The 19,051-nt window shown below is 43.0% G+C and overlaps 2 protein-coding genes across 2 annotated transcripts; one reads left to right on the top strand and one right to left on the bottom strand.

Moving 5' to 3' along the window:
• Positions 1 to 121: 121 nt before the first annotated feature.
• CACYBP (calcyclin binding protein) lies at positions 122 to 6,492 on the top strand. The gene is made up of 6 exons (XM_010580653.1): positions 122 to 202; positions 766 to 958; positions 1,658 to 1,754; positions 2,333 to 2,432; positions 3,745 to 3,839; positions 6,182 to 6,492. The coding sequence occupies exons 1-6, from the start codon at positions 182 to 184 to the stop codon at positions 6,339 to 6,341; spliced, it is 666 nt and encodes a 221-aa protein (XP_010578955.1). The 5' UTR covers positions 122 to 181; the 3' UTR covers positions 6,342 to 6,492.
• Positions 6,493 to 7,754: 1,262 nt separating this feature from the next.
• Positions 7,755 to 10,951, bottom strand: MRPS14 (mitochondrial ribosomal protein S14). The gene is made up of 3 exons (XM_010580652.1): positions 10,885 to 10,951; positions 10,304 to 10,462; positions 7,755 to 8,261 (listed from the first exon to the last, which is right to left on the bottom strand). Exons 1-3 carry the CDS (start codon positions 10,927 to 10,929, stop codon positions 8,079 to 8,081), a joined length of 387 nt encoding a protein of 128 aa, XP_010578954.1. The 5' UTR covers positions 10,930 to 10,951; the 3' UTR covers positions 7,755 to 8,078.
• Positions 10,952 to 19,051: the final 8,100 nt, after the last annotated feature.

Raw genomic sequence — 19,051 nt, 5'->3', positions numbered from 1 at the left:
CGGGGCGGGGGTCGGACGAGCTCTTCCGCTCACCCCGCGGAATAGGCGAAGCTCGCGGCGCGCGCCCGGTGGCGACGGCGTGACGCCACTTCCGCGGCGCGGTGCGTGGGCGGGGCGGGAGGCCGGAAGGTTCCAGAGGGGCCGTCGGAGCCGCTGCCGCCGGGGGGGCGCCGCACGCGACATGGCCGCAGCGCGCGAGGAGGTGAGCCGCGCCCCCCTCCCCCTCCCCCCTACCGCGGGGGGTTCTGACTGGAACCGGGGGCTAACGCCGCTTCGCGCCGGCGGAGGCCGCGGGCCAGGGCCCGGGCCCGGGCGCGGGCAAGGGGCAGTGGCCTGGCGGCCGTCCGGAGGCGTGGGGCCGGGGGGCGGCCGGGAGCCTTCAGCGAGCCTTCAGCCAGCCTTCAGCCTGAGCGCTTGCTGAGCGCTGTCGGTGTCTCTCCCTGAGGTGACGCTGTGCGCATTGAGCAGAATCCAGGACCTACCGAGGAGTTGTACCGGTTCCCCTTGGGGTTTTTTAGCTGATGAAAGTTTAAACTTTGAAATATTTACTGGTCGAGAAGCGAAAACAGGAGTGGCCACGGGGTGAGGAACAGATGGCTTCATGCTTAACGGGGTGTAGAGGGAAAGGAAACCACTGGCTTGATAAACCTGAAATTGCTACATCTGGGAAATTTGAAAGTGTCATAACTGAAAGAGCTCAGCTGTCAACCTTGAGTAGAAAGACCTATATCTAATACGTATGTGTGCTCTTTTATTTTTAACCAGTTACAGAAAGATTTGGAAGAGGTTAAAGAATTACTTACGAAAGCGACGAGGAAGCGACTTCGTGATGTCCTGATGACAGAGAAACATAAGCTAGAGCTAGAAATCAAGAATCAGCCTCCACCGAAGCCAAAAGATGCAGCAGAGGAAGAAAAGTCATCTTTGGGAGGGTATACAGTGAAAATAAACAATTATGGTAGGATTACTTTTCTGAACGCTTACTAGAGCTCCAGCACCTCTCTGAAGAGAAGGCAGGGTGGCATTAGTGGGAGTTACAGTTGCCACTTCACATTATAGAGAAGCCTTCTTAAGTGTTTATTTCATACTGGAGACCCCACTTTAAAAGCTACCACGTGCTTACTGTGCCATCCTAACTACAGTATGTATCAGTTCAGTTTGTGTGATAGTACTGGTGGGATGCATTAATGATCCCTGTTGTACCACCTAGTGTTTTTCCATTGCCTAGTGCTTAGCAGGAATGAAGGAGTGAGCTTTGGCTTCTCTGCTTTCCATGTAGGTGAAAGGAGAGGGAATTGCTCAAGATACTTGTCATGTGGGGAGCAGGGTAAAAAGTGGGTCAAGGAAACTGCAGCAAAAGCAGACAGCTACCTCTGACTCCCCCTGCACAGACAGGATTGCTTTCCTTTTACCTGAGCTGATACGTGTTTTTTTCTCGGAATTTGCAGGAATTAGGGAACAGGGCTACATGTGAGGACCTCCTTTTGCTCTCAAGTTGTTCCCAAGTAATTAATGTCTTTCCCTTACCCCTGTGAAGATTGTTTCAGTAAGGTACAGATCCTAGTCATTGCTAGGGAACTTTGCAGAGGCGGTTGGAATGGAATACATGAAGTTTATGGAGGAAAGGTAGGATTTAATCTCTTTTTTTCACTTGCAGGTTGGGATCAGTCAGATAAGTTTATTAAGATTTACATCTCTTTAAATGGAGTCCAGAAGCTTCCAGCTGAGAATGTGCAGGTGAATTTTACAGAGAGGTGAGTTCATCTTGTGGCACCATGCCACAGGGGAGAGCATGGATCAAGAACACTATTTGAATGTGTCGTGTTGAGGATCAGCCTGTATACCCCCCCCCGCCCCTTTTTTCTTTTTTTAAACTTGAGCAATATTAGCTTTTAGTAGCACTTAGCATATAACCTTAAGAATAGCTCTCCTTAGAGGGTATCGGGGTATTTTCATTTTACAAATGCTTGTTGCCCCTCATCATGCTTGACAGGACGTGTAGTGTTAGCCCTGTTTTTTGGTGGTGATAGAACTGAAGTGTACATTAAGTAAGTCCACTTTTCCAAGGTTGTGGGAGATCGGTAAGGTAGAAAGAACCCTAAAGATCTTGATTTGTTGTGAAGTCTGGACAGGTCCTTTTAAGTCCTCAGTATTAAATCCAACTGAAGATTTGAGACCCCTGAGAAGAAAGTAATATAAGCCTGTTAGCATGCTTTCCAAAAAAATACTTCCACTAAAAAAGGGCTTTCGGACATGTTTTTGGTGGCAAGGCACAATAGTCTTACAATGATTGGAATATTTGTGCCCTTCTTCCCCCACTTTCTGGTTCTAGGTCGTTCGATCTGCTAGTGAAGAATCTGAATGGGAAGAACTACACCATGACCTTCAACAACCTCCTGAAACCCATCTCTGTGGAAGGCAGCTCTAGAAAGGTCAGTACACCTCAGCTGTTCAAGGTATTTAGGTCCCTCGCAAAGTACCGTGTTCATTGCCTGACTCTAGTTCAAGAGACTTGGTGCTAACCTTCAGTCCCTCCCTTCTGTCTATAAAGTCTCTTCACTGTGAACATGATTCTTATTAATCTGTAATTGTCATAACTGTGGAATTATTCTCTGGGATCCATGGGCTCCTGTTTCAAAAGATCATGCCTGGATATTGTATGCTTTGTTTTTTAATAGCTCTCCAACAGGATTTCAGAAATAATTAAGCAGAAAATTCCACTAAGCATCTATTTGCATACTTGTGCTTTTAAATACCTCTGAGAAATTCTCTGTGATTTTAAGGTCTAAGAGACTTGTCAGCAGACTGAAATCTTGGGAAGCTTAAATAGGCTTAATACCCAAAGCAAAGTCTGAAACCTGCTCTGCCTTTGTAAGGGTGTGTTGCTCTGGAATTGAACACTAGTAACATTTTACTGCTGATGACTGCAACTGGTGATAGTGTCCTTACTGTGCTACTTGTAGCACCTTTCCGGGCTTAGGGATGTGTCAAATACCTTGTGTGTGTTCTGTGAAGTTGTGTGCTGTGCTTAGTGACATCAGATGTGAAGAAATGATGGTTCAATTTGAAATTGCCCTAAAACTAGGACAGTGTAAAATTAAAACAACTGAAATAAATGAGGGTGATGCTTTGGTGATTTTTTTAACGCAGTGTAAAAGCAAGCAGTGGTCACATACTTGGTAAGCTAAGCTAAAGCTCCTGCAGACTCTTGTCTGCTGTGGCATGCAGGAGTTCTGCGTGAAATTCAGGTCAGGGTTGCAATTAAGCAGGCTTTGCTTGTAACTTGCAAACGTATTGCAAGATTAAGTAATGGCCTAAAACTAGTTTCTTATCCTTGGAGAAATAAGTTGGGAGAGCCTCTGCCTGAACTTGGTATCCTTGGAGAAGTCTAGTAAATATAGCCACCCTTTACCAGACAGTTCTGGGTACTTCTAACATCCTGAGAATCACCAAATGGTGTTTCTGCAGCACTGTATGTTCTTCTGTACTTCTTAGTAGTGTACTAGTATCATAGTAATCACACCATTTAAATTGTCCACAATGAGGTTAATACTTTGTACCCCAAAGCTGAGTACGTACTATAATTTCTATATGCTACATAATAATCAATAGCCGAGATAAATGTTTCAGGTTTTTGTGAGCACAGAAAGAGGTTTGTGTTACAGCTAACCTTATTCATTGTGGTTGTGACTTGCATCACTTTATGAAGCATTCTAAATTCATGCCTTGCTATTCACCATACAGATAAAGACGGACATGGTCCTTGTGATGTGTAGGAAGAAGCGGGAGGAAAAATGGGAATGTCTCACTCAAGTGGAAAAAGAAAGCAAAGAGAAAGAGTAAGTGTCTCTTCAACCCTCCATCTTGTTTTCCATTTCTTGTTCTTCAGATTGCTTTAGGACTGCCAGGAGAGCAGATCTGTACTGTACTAACTGTGCAGTCAGACTGTGAGCATCGCGGTTGGGGACAAGCCCCCAAGATGTTTGAGAATCATTAGGCTGAGATTTTTTTGGTACTAGTAGGACTGGCAGTGGAGGAGATACATTTTGAGTAGCTGTTTGCCACTCTTCTACTGTTTTATTGCTAATGATGAAGGCTGCATCATAGGAAATAGGCTAGATAAGACCTGCAGTGAGAGTAAAGGTAATTAACCATTTAAAGATTCATATCTATTTTGATGGCTGCATTCATTGCAGAGACTGGTCTAGTGAGGTTGACTTTTTTCAGGTTAAGTATATATTACACTCTGCAGAACAGGTCTTTGCTTGCTTAGATCATCATGCAAAAAGTCTCAAGCTAATTTGTGTCACTTTGAGTGCTTGGGAGCAATCCTACAAGCATCTTAGGCACTGGATATATAAGGGTGCTAAATTACAGCAGGAAACACCTGGGGACAAAAGACTTTATATATATATATAAATAAAAGTAGTATATAATAATTTTATTTTATTTTACAACACATACGTTCTTATCCAGAAAAGAATGTGTATACCCACCTTGAAGCATGGAAACACTCACTTTTGAGAAAGTTATGCCTGCCAACAACTATTAATTTTGTGTATGTTTGGAGGATGATTTGCTAGAACTGATTAGTCCTAACTAACCATACCTGAGTTTAGAGCAAAAGTACCGTCCCCTCTCAAATGACATCACTGGAAATTGAGAAGGTGACTTGACTACTAATACACGTTGCTGGTGGGACACGGTCATTTTTTTAAACCTGTATCTTGTGCAGAGAAGCCCTGCATGCTGCCCAGCCTGTCACGATTAGTATTGCTGCCTTATTCCAAGTGTTGAGGATTTACAGTATGGCAAATGAGTCACTTCAGAAATACACCTCATGCTTGTGTGTGTGAGACGGGTGGTTAGCCCCGTGCCTGAGGAACTTGCTCCCTCTGCTGATCTGTTTTGATCTGCATGTTTTTTAGATACTAGTGCAGCTGCAGGCTAACTACCAAGAGGATTTTAGAAAACAGGATAGAGAGAGGCAATTTTGCCAGAGAGGGCATTATGTATAGTCTGGTAACATGGGGTGTGTCACACCCAGATGCTTCCCACGTGGATAGCACCTTTTGTCAGTGTCCTGGTTTCAGCTGGGATAGAGTTAGTTGTCTTCCTAGTAGCTGGTACAGTGCTATGTTTTTGAGTTAGGTGTGAGAAGAATGTTTGATAGCACTGACGTTTTCAGTTGTTGCTAAGTAATGTTTAGTCTAAAGTCAAGGATTTTTCAGCTTGTCATGCCCAGCCAGCAAGAAAGCTGGAGGGACGCAAGAAGTTGGGAGGGGACACAGCCAGGGCAGCTGACCCAAAGTGGCCAATGAGGAATTCCATACCATGTGATATCACATTTAGTATATAAACTGGGGGGAGTAGGGGCAGGGGGATCACCGCTCGGGGACTAACTGGGTGTCAGCTGGTGAGCAATTGCATCGTGCATCACACGCATATTCCAATCCTTTTATTATTACTGTTGCCATTTTATTAGTGTTACTATTATCATTATTAGTTTCTTCTGTTCTATTAAACTGTTCTTATCTCAACCCGAGTTTTACTTTTTTTTTTTTTTCCTGATTCCCTCCCTGATCTTACTGGGTGGGGGGAAGTGAGTGAGTGGCGGTGTGGTGCATAGTTGCTGGCTGGGGTTAAACCACAACAGTCGGTTAACTTAAATTGAGAAAATTGCTTTGAAATGCAAGGTGTTAAAAATGAGTCAATTAACCTCTGGAAATAATCTGAAAAATGAGAAACAGAAAATGCTGTTTGGGTTGTGAATGTGGCCACTTCCAAGAGTTCAGTGTAGTTGTTTTTCTATTTTTATTCACTTTTCATGTAACGGCACAGATACTAGCACTTTCTCTGTGTGTTATATCCTGTTCCTGCTTCCTGAAATTAATTTTGGGTGGTGCTTCAAAGGTCAGGTTTACTGCAGAATGCTTCCCATCATCCTTAGTGGGACAGCTCTAGGTATACTACTCAACTTGCACTTATTTTAAGGGTGCTCTTTAGGATTCTCCCTACTTGGAAGCTGACTGAGGTGTGACTGAAGACTGTCAGGGTCTGAAGACTTTGCCAAAGCAAAATCATCACTGTTACCAGGATGTTTCAAACAAATACTAGCATGTAATTTTTTGCACAGAATCACTGGATATACCTGATTTTCTCATATATATCTGTCTTGCAGGAAGGCTGCCTACGACACCTCAGATCCTAGTGAAGGGCTTATGAACCTTTTAAAAAAGATGTATGCAGAAGGGGATGATGAAATGAAGCGCACCATCAACAAGGCCTGGGTTGAAAGCAGAGAAAAGCAATCCAAAGGGGACATACCAATGGATATTTGAAAGTATTCTAAGGGCTGCCTTAATACTGATCTTCCATGTGAGACACGCTGTGCTGCAAAGATCATTGTTTACACAATCTTCTTCCAAGCAAAGACAGTCATTTTCCATTTCAGGTTGGAGAAAATATTTAAATAAAATAGCTTATAAAGCATTTCCTTCAGTCAAGTGGTTCACCATTTCCTGAAGAGTGGAGCATAGGTATATCCTTATTGCTCCTTGAAAAAGCATCTCAGATGAGTGGAGAGCATTGTGAAACTGAGAACAGGATGTAAAAGAAAATGAATCCTAAACTAGGATGGGTCAAGGCCTCTCCATTGCAAGTGACAGTTGTACCCATCTGGTTCTGGGGCTAATGTCATGCTCGCTGCATGGGGTATGGTTTTTTGATTAATGTGGGAAAGTATGTTGAACTGTAAAGCATGTCACAAAGGGAGAAATGCTGAAGAAAGTAGAACCACTGTCTCAAGCACTTGGTAGCTGAGCAGAAATAATATGGTGTTAATCCTGTGGTATTAAAATTTTGTGATTACTCTCAGAAATTAATTACTGGCTGTTTAACCTTTTATGAATTTTGAAAATGAAAACAGCTCTTTAGTGCTATTTGTGACCTCCTTGGGGTGTCCTTGAGGTGGCATCAGTTGCAGGAGGGCAGTGAGCTACTGATGGACAGCGAGTTTGTCCTGGCTCTAGCAGTGTATGAGGAAAAGAAAGACAAGTTCCACTTTCTCCTATCAACTTTAAAGGGTTTTAAGGTAACAGAGTAAGAAGTATATTAAGAGAGCTTACACTCCAAAATTTGACTCAACTTGGGGTGATAGGTTGCTGTCAATTTACTGCCTGTGTGGCTTCCATCTGGTGGTAGCACAGTTTTACTTGGCCTGTTCACTGCAGCCTCTCAGCCCCACTGCTATGGAAGGGGACGGAGTAGCCGTTTTCCCTTTACTGCCCTGCTTTGAAGAAGAGCACAGGGCAAACATGAGCTTAGCAGCAGGCTTGTTGTTACTATTTCCCTCCTGTTTCCTTCTCCTGTATTTCCCAAGGACAGATTTATTTGATGTTACCTTATGAATTAAGGAAGCTATTACTCTACTGTTACAGTCTCGACTAGGACTTACTTGCTACCTTGTTCTTAAAGCATTGGACCAAGAGCTGCAGTACAAGCAGGAGATAAATACTAGCATGTTGTAGTTTCTAATAGGTCCTTTATCCACTTTGTCTGCTTGTTAATATACATGTTAAGTCTGCATAGCAAGAGTATCTAAACTTGAGGCCATGTTTTATTTTTAGTTCATGCTCACCCTTGTTCATGGCAGAATACCACTTTGCCCTGTTGTGCAATTTCATTTATGCTTTTTACCCATATTACCATGGTGAACTTACCATACGGTGGCAAAAAAACTGCTTAAACGAGCCTTGTGCTGTATGTCTTTATTTCTAATGTTGCCCATATCACAAACCTCAGCTTAGTTCTGCAAGCATCAGGTAGTGAACATTTTCCCTCAGAATAAAACCACCTCACATACAGACCAGTTTAGTGGAGTTATGCTGCTTCTTGTCAGCTGATACCAATCACAATCCAGTAAGTAAGTTTAATGAATCAGCATGGCTTCTCATCCTTCCCTTAATAATTTGATACTGATGCTGGACTTCTAGACAGGACAGTCTTGCTTTAATTACTTGAACACACAAACTTAATCTGTTTGTGTTTTCTGCCTGGGTGTATATCCATGTGGTGATCTACCACATAGCCCTCTGTATCCCAGACATCTGAGCATGGTCAGCAAAATGGCGGAAAACAATTCTGCTGAGCCTCCAACGACGCTTCACCCCCCGAGGGCGGGATGTCAGGACACACCTATTTCGGATCCTCACAGGGCAGCTGTCCCGGGGCAAGTCAGCGATCTCTTTATCAGCCACTTCCTAAAACAGAAGACCACAGCATAGAGTTTATCTGTGTTCCCCAGGATTTTGAGGAAGCTTATTGCCAGACCTCAAAAACCTAGCTGTAGAGTAGGTACCACCACAAGCTTCTCTACCACCTCACAAGTATGCTTTGCTATTTGATAGGGAACTTGCGCCTGTCTTTCTCATTTGACCCTTTCTTTCTGGGCATCCTAACAGTGAATGTAAAACAATCCACATGAGACCCGAAGTTAACCTTATTACAGACTTAACAACCTCAAGCCAGTAATTATAGTTAGTCAAAATCCACTTGGCTTTGTCTTTGTTGCAGGGTGGGCTAGTCCTTTAAGATGAGCTGAACTTAAATCTATGTTCCTTATTAACTGCCTTCCCAGGTAATATGCTTTGAATGTCAGTAAAAGGAATCTCATGTAGTACACTTTGGAAGGAGCTACAGGCAGACGAGGACAAGTCAAAGTGTCTCTGTTCTAATGAGAAGGCTTAAGAAATCTCTTTTCTATGTGCAAGAGAGCTCAACAGTTTTCAGGAAGCACCAGGTAGCAGCAAATGGAATTTCAGAAGAACAAGTGAGCTCAGCAGGGAAATACAGCCTAAAGGAGGTCACTTGAGACTAGGTCAGCATCCCTAACTGCAGCATTCTTAATATATTATGTTCTAAAGGACAGAAGGGCTCAAAGGAATCCTGTGTTCAGTCATGGTAGGAAGTCACAGTTGGAGGTAAAAGGAAGGTCTGAGGCTGGACTACAAAAACTCCCATTATGCTTCCGGAATGCTGAAAAGCAATAATGTAAGGCTATCTTCTAAAGGGATGTTCGCTTTCAAAGGAAGACAGCATCAAGGGAGCAGCAATGTGACTTTCAACTTCAGTAACAGCAAGGTCAGTAGGACTTCCTATCTTCAGAACATATTTCAGTTACCCGGTTTGTCCAGTCACACATCTGTGTATATAGCTCTACCTATACACTCTACCTAGCACAGCCAAACACTTAGTATTTTTTTTACCTATTTTATTCATAAAGTAGCCTATGCTTTCAGAGAAAACTCATAACTTACTTTTTAAGACTTTAAATTTGGAGCCCAAGTAAGATTTTGTAGGGGAGGAAAAAGTTACTTTCCTGGAGTCTTTTTCTTCATTCTAACTGCTGCTATAATTTAGTGACTTCAAAAGGTGACAAAAGCAGCTGAGGAATACCAAAAGCAAAGCAAGTTGCAATCTTTTTTTGTTTTTGTTCTGTAAGGACATCCAACACAAACTAGACTTGCCAAGAGAATGGTAAAGTTAATATATAAAAGCAGATTCATACACTTTCTCTCCCAGGATGTGTAAGTGTGAAAGGATCTCGCCACAACTAGCCATGGCCAGATCAAATACATACAGGAGTATTTGCAAATGTTTTTAATGCTTAGTAAGGAAGGCTGAGAGCAGGGCAGTGAATATGTGCATTTTTAAGAACAGATCTAACACCCGGATCCGATGCAGCTTTTACATGCTTGTAGGTCAGGCAAGGAGTAAAATTAAGTATTTCCCATTGAACAAACCAGTGGTTTTGGCTGGATCAGGCTTCCAGGTTTTTAAATAAGCAAAAAAATCTAAAGTTTATTTAGGAAACTATAAAATTAACCATGTAGTATCCCATATTATCAGAAATAAGGAAACTAGCTTTCTAAATGTATGTTAGTGACAGCTGTAGGGAAAAAAATGAGACTTCATCATATGTAGTGTTACATATAGTGCTTACATGAGAAGCCCTATTTTAAAAAAAACCTCACAACCCAACCCACACAGCTTCTAGTCAGGCGAATACGCTGTTGTTGTGAACACCCCCAAAGGCCAGAGGCTCTGAAGGCGCCCGGGCGCTCGTGGTGACTATGCGATATGATGTGATTCTGTGCTCCTGAGTTAGGAAAACGCAAGCATTTGTGACCTGGCGTGGCTGCTTGGATCTCTCAAGCGGCCACTGTGGCCCAGCAGTAGGAGGCACGCGTGGACTCGTGCCCTGCCCAGGCTGGGGCACAGCTGCAGGGCAGCCGCCCGGTACCTGCAGCTCCTTGGGAAGGATGGTGTTCTTCCGGATGGCGTTGATCCGCAGCCTCTCGTCTGCATACTCGTACGCCAGCTTCCTTCTCTTGACATCCCGCAGCATCCTCCAGTCCACATAGTAACTCCGCACTTGCGTTGTGCAGGGTGAGGGGAGAACCTAATTTAAAAAATTAGGTTTATAATACCCACCTGTTGCACATACAGTCTGCCCAACTCAAGAATGACTTATTCCCATAAAGGTCTCTTTTGTCAGACTTTTTCAAATTACTTCCTCGCAGTGCAGCTCCTGCCCAAGAAATGTAACGTATGATCCAGCTTAGCTCAGGGAAGCCAGCAAGGAATTTGCGATACGGCAGACACCAATAACCGAAGGTACACCCGCACCCGCGTTGTTCCCGCCGCCGGCGAACCCCGGGGCTCAAGCCAAGTCTGGGCTGACGCGGGGCCGAGCCCGCCACCACCGCCCCCAGCGGCCTGATAAGCCCCGCAGCCCCCTCGCCGATCCCCGCCCGCTCCCCGGCGCCTCTGGCCGGGCGGGACAGGGCCCCGAAAGGGAAGCGGGGAGGGAGCCGCGCTGACCTGCCGAGCGGCCCGCAGCGCCCAGCCTATCGCGGAGGCCGCCATCTTCTCAGTGCGACGCGACCGCGCATGCGCTTAGGCCCGGGGCGGGGTCCCGGGCTCTCGGAGCGTCCCCCTTCGTGGGACCGCCGGTTCGCGTCCCGGTCCCGGTCTCCACCACGCCGGCCAGGTCTTCGCTCTCCCCATCCGTCCTTTTGCAGTGAAACTGTACTTCAGTGCCTTGCGGGGGAGAACCCAGACTGGTTTAGAGGGCTGTGCTGTATATCCCGGTGTCGGTGTCAGCCTCGGTCGCACCATCCGTCATTAGAGGGAGCTGGCAACTTCCACAGAAACCTCAGGATCCGACTTTGGGTGGACCAAAAGGATCCTAGTTGGGGAGGAAAGTCTGTAAAAATGACAGGGAAAAGAGTCCCACCAAGAAAATGCGATGCAGAGACATCACACCACGTTGTGGGGTCTCTGTCCAGAAAAGCACGTTTGTCCTGTATGCACGTCGTCACTCTGTACTAGATTACCTGCCAGCTGCTTTCTAAACGTGGTTTTAGTTTTGTGTCTTAAGAGTTTCTTGGTCGGCTTCCTCATCGCCTAGGACTATTCCTAAATTTATATCAGCGTTTTGCATATTTTTCAACTCATGAATTTTGGATAAGTTACAGAATTTTACAGACAAAATTGAATAATCATAAACCTGAACACTGAAAAATATATGGGAAATTCTGCTTCTGTTGTTCTTAGCTGCCCTGTTGTTTGGTGAGAGAAACTGTCCTGTTCTACTGACTGGGACTTTGCTTACACAGTGTTTACAATAAGTCTATGTCCTGATTTCAGGGAGAACATCTATTAAGTGTTTGATGTTGAATTAACCATTTTGATTGAATTTTCCATTCATATCAGCTTGTTAGCTACATCCAAAAAGTCATGCAAGAAGCTGGATTCTCTCTCAGTTTGTCATGCTGCTTGTTGTCTGTGTGCCAGGCATTTTACTTAGATGCCTAGTATATTATACTGGTCCTTGAGGTATGTGGGTGTAATCTGGAAGAAGCGGCCAGATTGGCAGGCTAATGCGGTCAAGTTTTATTATCCATGCTGCAGTCAGCAGCAACAGCTTCCACAGCAACTTACCCATCTAGGCTGATTGTGCAGGTGATGGTAATCAGTGGAAAGAGGCCATTTTTAGTGCTGATGAAGTGGTTAATTCTCCCCAGCCTGTTCAGTTTCTGGTTGCCTTGCCAACCCAGGTGTTAACTACCCTGATGGTTTTTGTCCTGTGGATGTGACAAGCTGAAACCGCTAGTACCTGTTACATAGAGCATTAAACTGGGATAGAGGGATAGCTATTTTCACTTCTCCTTGCTTTAGATGGGTCTCATGAGTGACAGAGAGGTGAGACGCTTGTCACCGGCCTCATTTCCCAACTCTATGCTCCCTTCATACTCGGAGAAGCTGAAAGGCTGCTCTTAAACTTGTGCGAGGGTCTGTCTGTGGAGGGAAACTGCAGCAGCAGAAAGGGCTCAGCCTGCACAGCCTATGGGCTGCAACCCTTCTGTGAGCATCCAGTTCAAAACCCAGGCTGTTTGTGACTGTGCTTCCTGGTGATGTGGTGTACTGATGCGTAACTGGCTTGGAAGTAGGTTTCTGGTGTCTGCAGGGAGACAGAATTTCAAGCTTTGTTCCCTGATATTATTGTCTATAACTTGCTATTTTTTCAGCTTGCCAGCTGGTAAAAGCAATCTGTAGAATATCAGCAGAGCAAATAAAGTAGGGAGCTGGATGTGATCGAAGGGGATTTGAATGTTAGAGCACACATATGTTTCTACAGTATTTTGTTCCACTTCCCCTTGGTCTCTCTGTGTTTGTTAGATGGTCCAGATGGGCGAGGAACCAGTGAGTGTGGGAAGGGGAACTATTTCTCCAGCCAGGGCTGAATCCCTCCCTTGCTCAATAGCATCACCTGTGTAATCAGCACTCTTCCAGCTGTGGAGGTGGGACAGTGTGTGTTGTCTTGCAGCACTATCTTTCCCTTTCTGTAACAGGGTTGCCAAGGACAGCGTGTTTGGTGCTTACAGCTTTAAAAAATACAAACTAAGTGAGAAAGCGTGGAGCCCCAGTGTAAGTTAGTGGTATTTGTAGTGTTCAGTGTGGTAAGCATGCTATATTTGACTTCACTCCCCGGTTGCAGCGACTGAGATTGGCAAGGGCTAATGATGCATGTTGATAGCCCTTAGGCTGCTGCTGTCTTCAGCTCCCTCAGCACAGCTTCTGGTTGCAGTAAAGCAAAGCAACTGGTCAGAATCTGAGACGTTTTCTTAGCTAAAAACTGGGCTCAGTAATGCACGTGGTTAAAATAATCATATGGGTACCTTAACAATGCCTACAACATGTAATTTGCTTTAAGTTCTCAAGGGCAGCATTGTGTTTAACTACTGCTGGTTTTGAAAGGTGTTTTATTTTTACTTTCTGCGTTACTCCACCTGAATTTCACATTATTGATACTACAAATGTGCTTGTCAATACATGGGTCTCAGTGATAATTTTGGGATGTTTGCTGCCAGATTTACAGTGTTGGAAAGACTTTCTGGCTTTTGACTAGAAGCAGAGCATAAAATGAATCGGACATCATTCTTTCTGCTGGCGTGCAAGGCTGATACTGAGTAAGGGAATCGCTCCCAAACCAAGTGTGCTCCTTAGGTGGTTTGAGGGAGGGAAACACCCCGAGGCCTCTATTGGTTCCTTTCATCTGGCCCAAGGGACTTAAATTCACTGTAGGGACTGCTGCTGTCTTGCAGCTAGAGTGGGAAGAAGAGAGGATTTGGTGACCTTTCAGCTTGCTCAAATTACCTTTGCAAGTGGTGGCTGCACCAGAAGGGCTCTGAACCAGGCAGCTGAAAGTACTTGAAAGGTAAGAGAAAAGTATTTTTACTTCCTTTGAGGTTCCTGTTGTTTGTTCTGAATGAAAAACCCAGCCAATTTTTCTCTGACTTCCTATAGCAGATACCCTCTAAGGCTTTAAAAGCCTTACACAAACATCAATAATCCTGTATTATGGGCATGCATTGTTATTGCAAAGCATATAGTAGTATTCAACGTCACTCTGTTTTGAAAGGCTTAAGCTTTCCTGTTGTCTCCTCCAACCATATGAAACCACATACCTACCACAGTAAATGGGAGTTTTGCCTTTGGATTTAGTGGAGCTAGGGTTTAACCTAGAAGGTAATTATTTTAGAATGCTTGTTCCTAGTAATTTCCATTTTAGGCTCTGATTTCTGTGTGACAACAGTTGTTTTAAAAGCCCTTCCTTTTGTCATGAGATCATACTGGAATTCGATCACACATCTTATAATTGCAACAAACACTCTCAGTAATTGTTCAGTACTTTCTCATCCAAAAACTCTTCCTATGCCTTCTAGTGCACCTTTTCACAGACTCAATGGTAGAAGCCAGTAGAAGTTCTTTACCATATAAAATATATCACTATTTTCACAATAAAAGTACTTTATCGATTATACTGTTTATAATAAAAATGTCATCCATTGCATAAGTAGAGTTGATCAAATACAGGAAGTGCAAAATTTTTGAGCTGTGCAGGCAACAGAACAAAGATTTGCTTCAGGAAAGACTGACTTAAAATGGAAGTTAATGATTTAACAGAAGGGAGCTAGGTCATTTGTTACAAAATGCATATTTATACTAACTAGCAAATGTGCAAATATATTAAGCCTCTCTGCACTTTCTAATGAGTGTGTAGGATTTCAGAAGCAATCTCTCATTCACATATGAATAGTTAATACACCTTGCTTACCAGACATTGCAGAAGAATTAGCATGAAAGGAAAGGTAAATATAAGGATGAATCTCAAAGCACTGTATCTACCTGGCTGATTATAATTCTGTTTTTCTATTTGTTATTTCAAGTCATCCCAAACTTCTGTAGCATTAGGTAAGTTTCATTCAGTCTGGAAGTAAAAAAACGTAGATGCTTGCAAAAGAAACAACCTTGCTAAATTAATCGTTGCATTTTTTTTATTGGCAGTCATTGGTTGCATTAATTGCATAAAGACTGCATAATATTGAAAACAGAATGCTGGCTAGCTTATTACAGCAGTTGCATCAAATGACTTCTGTGACAAATACCAGAGAAAAGAAAGTCTGATGCAGAGCTTTCTAAAGCAGATGAGATTTGGTACAGTAGAATAGTTTCACCACAAAAAATAAAGACAAACAATCCAGCTGGTTAAACTAAATTATACTTATGGAAAGTCTGTAAAATTAGTAGCTTGTCTCAGCTGAATGCTTAACCGAGAAAAATACGTAAAGCAGAAGGAAAATGGGCTAGACTTCTTAGCATCTGAGTAGTATCATCATTTGTGCATGTTTTGATGCTCCTTCCATTTTTGTCAGACTGCCACCAAATAGTAGCCCTCAATGACTGAGTTCTGCTCTTTGGTGCTGCTGACTTGTGGTGTTCTTTATTGCTAAAAGTGTTGCAAGATGTAAGGAGCGTGACTGTATTCCAGCTTACTTGGAGATGAGCTGGTTTATCAGCTTCTGTGCTGCTACATCTGCTTCTGTATCTGAGAACACAGCTTTGCCATGTGCCTCTGCAGGTGCGTTTGCTTCTCTCCACAGGCTGCTGCTACACACTCCCCTGCTGCTACATTGCCATCTCCATGCTTTAAGCAGTATAGCATTCTACAGTGAACATCCATTTGCGGGCAGAGTGCATGATAAATATAGATCACTGATAATGCTTGTGTCTCCTGAGCCTAAATGCTACCTTCCTAGTATTGGTCAGACAGGTCTGTTGCTGCTCTTCTTGGGAGTTAATTGAAGTAAGTGATGGCTGTTTGGATATCAGCAGAGCCCTTCTGTGAACTTCCCAAGAACTTTCTGACATGTCTTCCAATATTTGTTATTCCTTTTATGTTCCTCAAGAAATCTCCCCTAGCTTTAAGATGGCTAAATGTGCCGATTTTCTAACTTGGCAGTTAGGAAACTGCCAGCTCTCATTTCTCTAGTACTGTGGTACAACTTGGCAGCTTCTGTTCTAGCCCTAGTGTTGAAAATGCTGCGCTCAAAAAAATCGCACAGTCTACTCTCCCTTGGTACTTAGAAAGCTCAGGTTTCAGCCCATGGCTCCTTTCACTGTGTGTCCTTCTGGCTATTTGTCTTAAACTGTAATGTGTGTTGCTTCTACTGTTGCGTTGTATAACTCTTGCTGCTTGCATATGTACATAGTCTACTCTGCCCCATTTCTCAATCTTTGATCTTATAATTCTTCCTTCCTCTTCTGCAACCTGTCTGGAGCTGTCCTAGACCTGCTTTTCCTTTTTCCTGTGACTTCAAGTCCCCCTTCCTCTCCTCAATCCCATCTCCATGTTGCCTGGGTGGCACCCTGCTAAGTATCTACATCTGTGTCTTTATCAGCTCTTGCCTTGACAGAAGCAGCTTCCAGTCATGCATCTCCTATGGCTGATGGGGTGCTAGCAGAAGATAATACTGTGAAGGCCTATACCCCAAATCTTCAAACACTGAGCTGTAGGATGGAAAAAGAATTACAGAGTTAGATCATTGGAGTCTTTCACATAAATACTGTAGGTTATCTCCAGCTTTGATCATCCCATGCTTTCCTCTGCAAAGGTTGGAAAGATGTGAGCAGGGCTTCTTCCATCCCTTTCCTTAGGAGAATATTCTGTTCTAGTAGATCTAACTGTTAGGCATTCTTTCCTAAAATAGTCCTTGCCCTAGTCTGCTATTATTGCCAGTTATATGTATGACATGATATTCTCCATGAAGAATCAGTTAAACCCACTCTTTTTAACAGCAGGGGAAAATCTCTTTATTACATGATGAGGAAGCCAAAAAAGCTGTCCTCTTTCATTATGCTTGACAGAAATGCTTACATTCAGGAGTTTTTCCTCCTGAATGATCTCTAAGACCAGGAAAATCTGAGATCAGTTTGTGGTTCCCACGAAGCCCTAATTAGTAATGACATCATGTTACAACCCAGAATGCTATTCAGCACTTGGTGCTGAGCAAAGAGATTTTGTGCATGTGTCTATTTGGGATGGTGGGGTGGTTTGGGGGACTCATCTCCAGGGGTTTGGAAATAAACCCCACAAAACAAAGTTTTTGGGGTTTCCTGCAATGGACTATGATGAGAATCCGTAGAATTTGGACGTTAAATTTGTTCAGAGCTTTGAAGCAATCTCTTATGATTTGATTTGTTTCAGAAGTTTGCAAAGCAGAAGAAGAAGAAAGGTATAGTTAGTTTCTGTGGCCCTTTGAGAGAGAGGAGTCTTGGGAAACAGAATAGCAGTTGGGTCAGGGTGAGAAAGCTGCATCTTTGGTCACAAATGGGTATCTGCAAAACCTCAGGAGATAGAGATAGGGAAGAAGCCCTGCCTCTGCAGAGCCACATACTTTCCCCCCCTCCATTTCTCTTACTGTAAGTTAAATGTGAATTATCTCTTCATGTAAATGTTAAATGTAGATAAGTGCTGAATGGAGGGGAAAAAACACCCACAATGAAACAAATTGCTACTTGGGAATAAGCAGCAGAGATAATTCCCTTATTTTATTTTATTCATATAAGATAAAGAATTGTAGACTGAATCTTGAAATCTATACCGTATTTTGGTTGAGGTCAGTGATGATTTTGCTTGAAGAAAGATGCATTAGTGGCCTGCAATATAGGTATAAGCAGGTATAATATGTATTTCCAATGGTGGTGGCTTTTTGTTTGGTTTTTAGCAAACAAAGCTTCATGTTTCTGAGGATGAAGGACACCTTCCTGTAGCTGTGCTGCCAATGGTAGGGCACGAATCTAATGGCAGGGATATTTCCAAAGTTTTGGCAGACATTTAGGAGATATAAGGATGCTTCACAGAAACAGTTAAATTTCATCATAGCTCAGGATTGTATGACTTTCAGAAATGTGATTATAAGGGACATAGCTGAGGAGATGAAAACTTAGTATGATTCTTCAGGAGTGGAGTCCTCTGTTACTTCAGAGAGTATTACCTGGGCCAGCACTGAGTTCAGATGTGCTGTCTCTATGGATACATATTGACCAAATGCTTTCTAGTTATCGCATTACCTAATTTAGCACTTAAATAATGTTTTTTTCTTCTGCTTATGCAATGAATAACACGAGTGCTTAGTAAGTCGCATATGGTGGCATTTTGTATTTGCATCCTGTGATATGAAATTCTAAGTATTTAACCAAGTATGTATCACCTCCTGTACAGATTGACACCTACCATTAATGCCAAAATTTAGTTTGTAACATTGAATAAGTCAACTGATAAATTTAGGTTTCTAACTTTACATTTTATCCTTCCACCCATGTTTGCTCTGTTCCTTCCTGTTATTCTTGTCTTGTGAGGTGTTCATTTCTTCAGTCCAAAATTGTTGCTTAGTTGACAGCACAAAATTTTTACAGTGAACAGTTTTGTTTCTGTTAAAGACTTTACCTGAAGACTTTAAACTAAATGTTTCGACTTCAGTTTTGACCTCTAAATGTCAATGCAGTTAAACAGTAATATTTTATTTATTTATTTTTAAGTCTTCGTTTTGAGACTTAATCACCCTGAAATCAAGCTCTTCCTATTTATTTATGCGGGGTAGGAAAGAAGGAATGTTTTTGAAATAAAAGTACAGGAAAACAAATGGGTTTACAACACATCCTCTCACTCCATGTGTTAACAGATTTGCTCTAGTAGCTTCTAAATGAACCTTGCCAATGCTGAGATAACAAATCAGATAACTGAGTCAAAGCAAAATAAACTTGAAATCCCTCAAGTGAATCCAGTGTTCAGGCACACAAAATGCCAAAGTACTGGTTTCAAATGGAGGAAATATTTTAATTCTCCCCAATTCAGATAACAGTGTAGGCTATGCGCTACATCAGAAGACAACGATGGGTTTAATTTTATGTATCATTTGAGTCCAGTGGCAAAACCCTGGTAATTTAAATCTGAAGGGCCTTCTTGAAGTGGTGGACTAAATCAGAAATAATCAACATGAGACCTTGAAGACAGATGGTTCAGCTCTGTCGGGACAGTTGTACCCAAAGTGAGGGTTTTGTGAGATGTAATTAACAGCCCATGTGAAGCCCGGTGAGAATCTCAGTCCTGCCTCTACAGAGCAGATGTCTTCAGCTCTGCAGA

The sequence above is a fragment of the Haliaeetus leucocephalus genome, unplaced genomic scaffold, assembly GCF_000737465.1.
Source record: "Haliaeetus leucocephalus isolate CR32 unplaced genomic scaffold, Haliaeetus_leucocephalus-4.0 Scaffold730, whole genome shotgun sequence".
Classification (NCBI taxonomy): domain Eukaryota; kingdom Metazoa; phylum Chordata; class Aves; order Accipitriformes; family Accipitridae; genus Haliaeetus; species Haliaeetus leucocephalus.
This window is presented reverse-complemented; position numbering and strand designations above follow the sequence as displayed.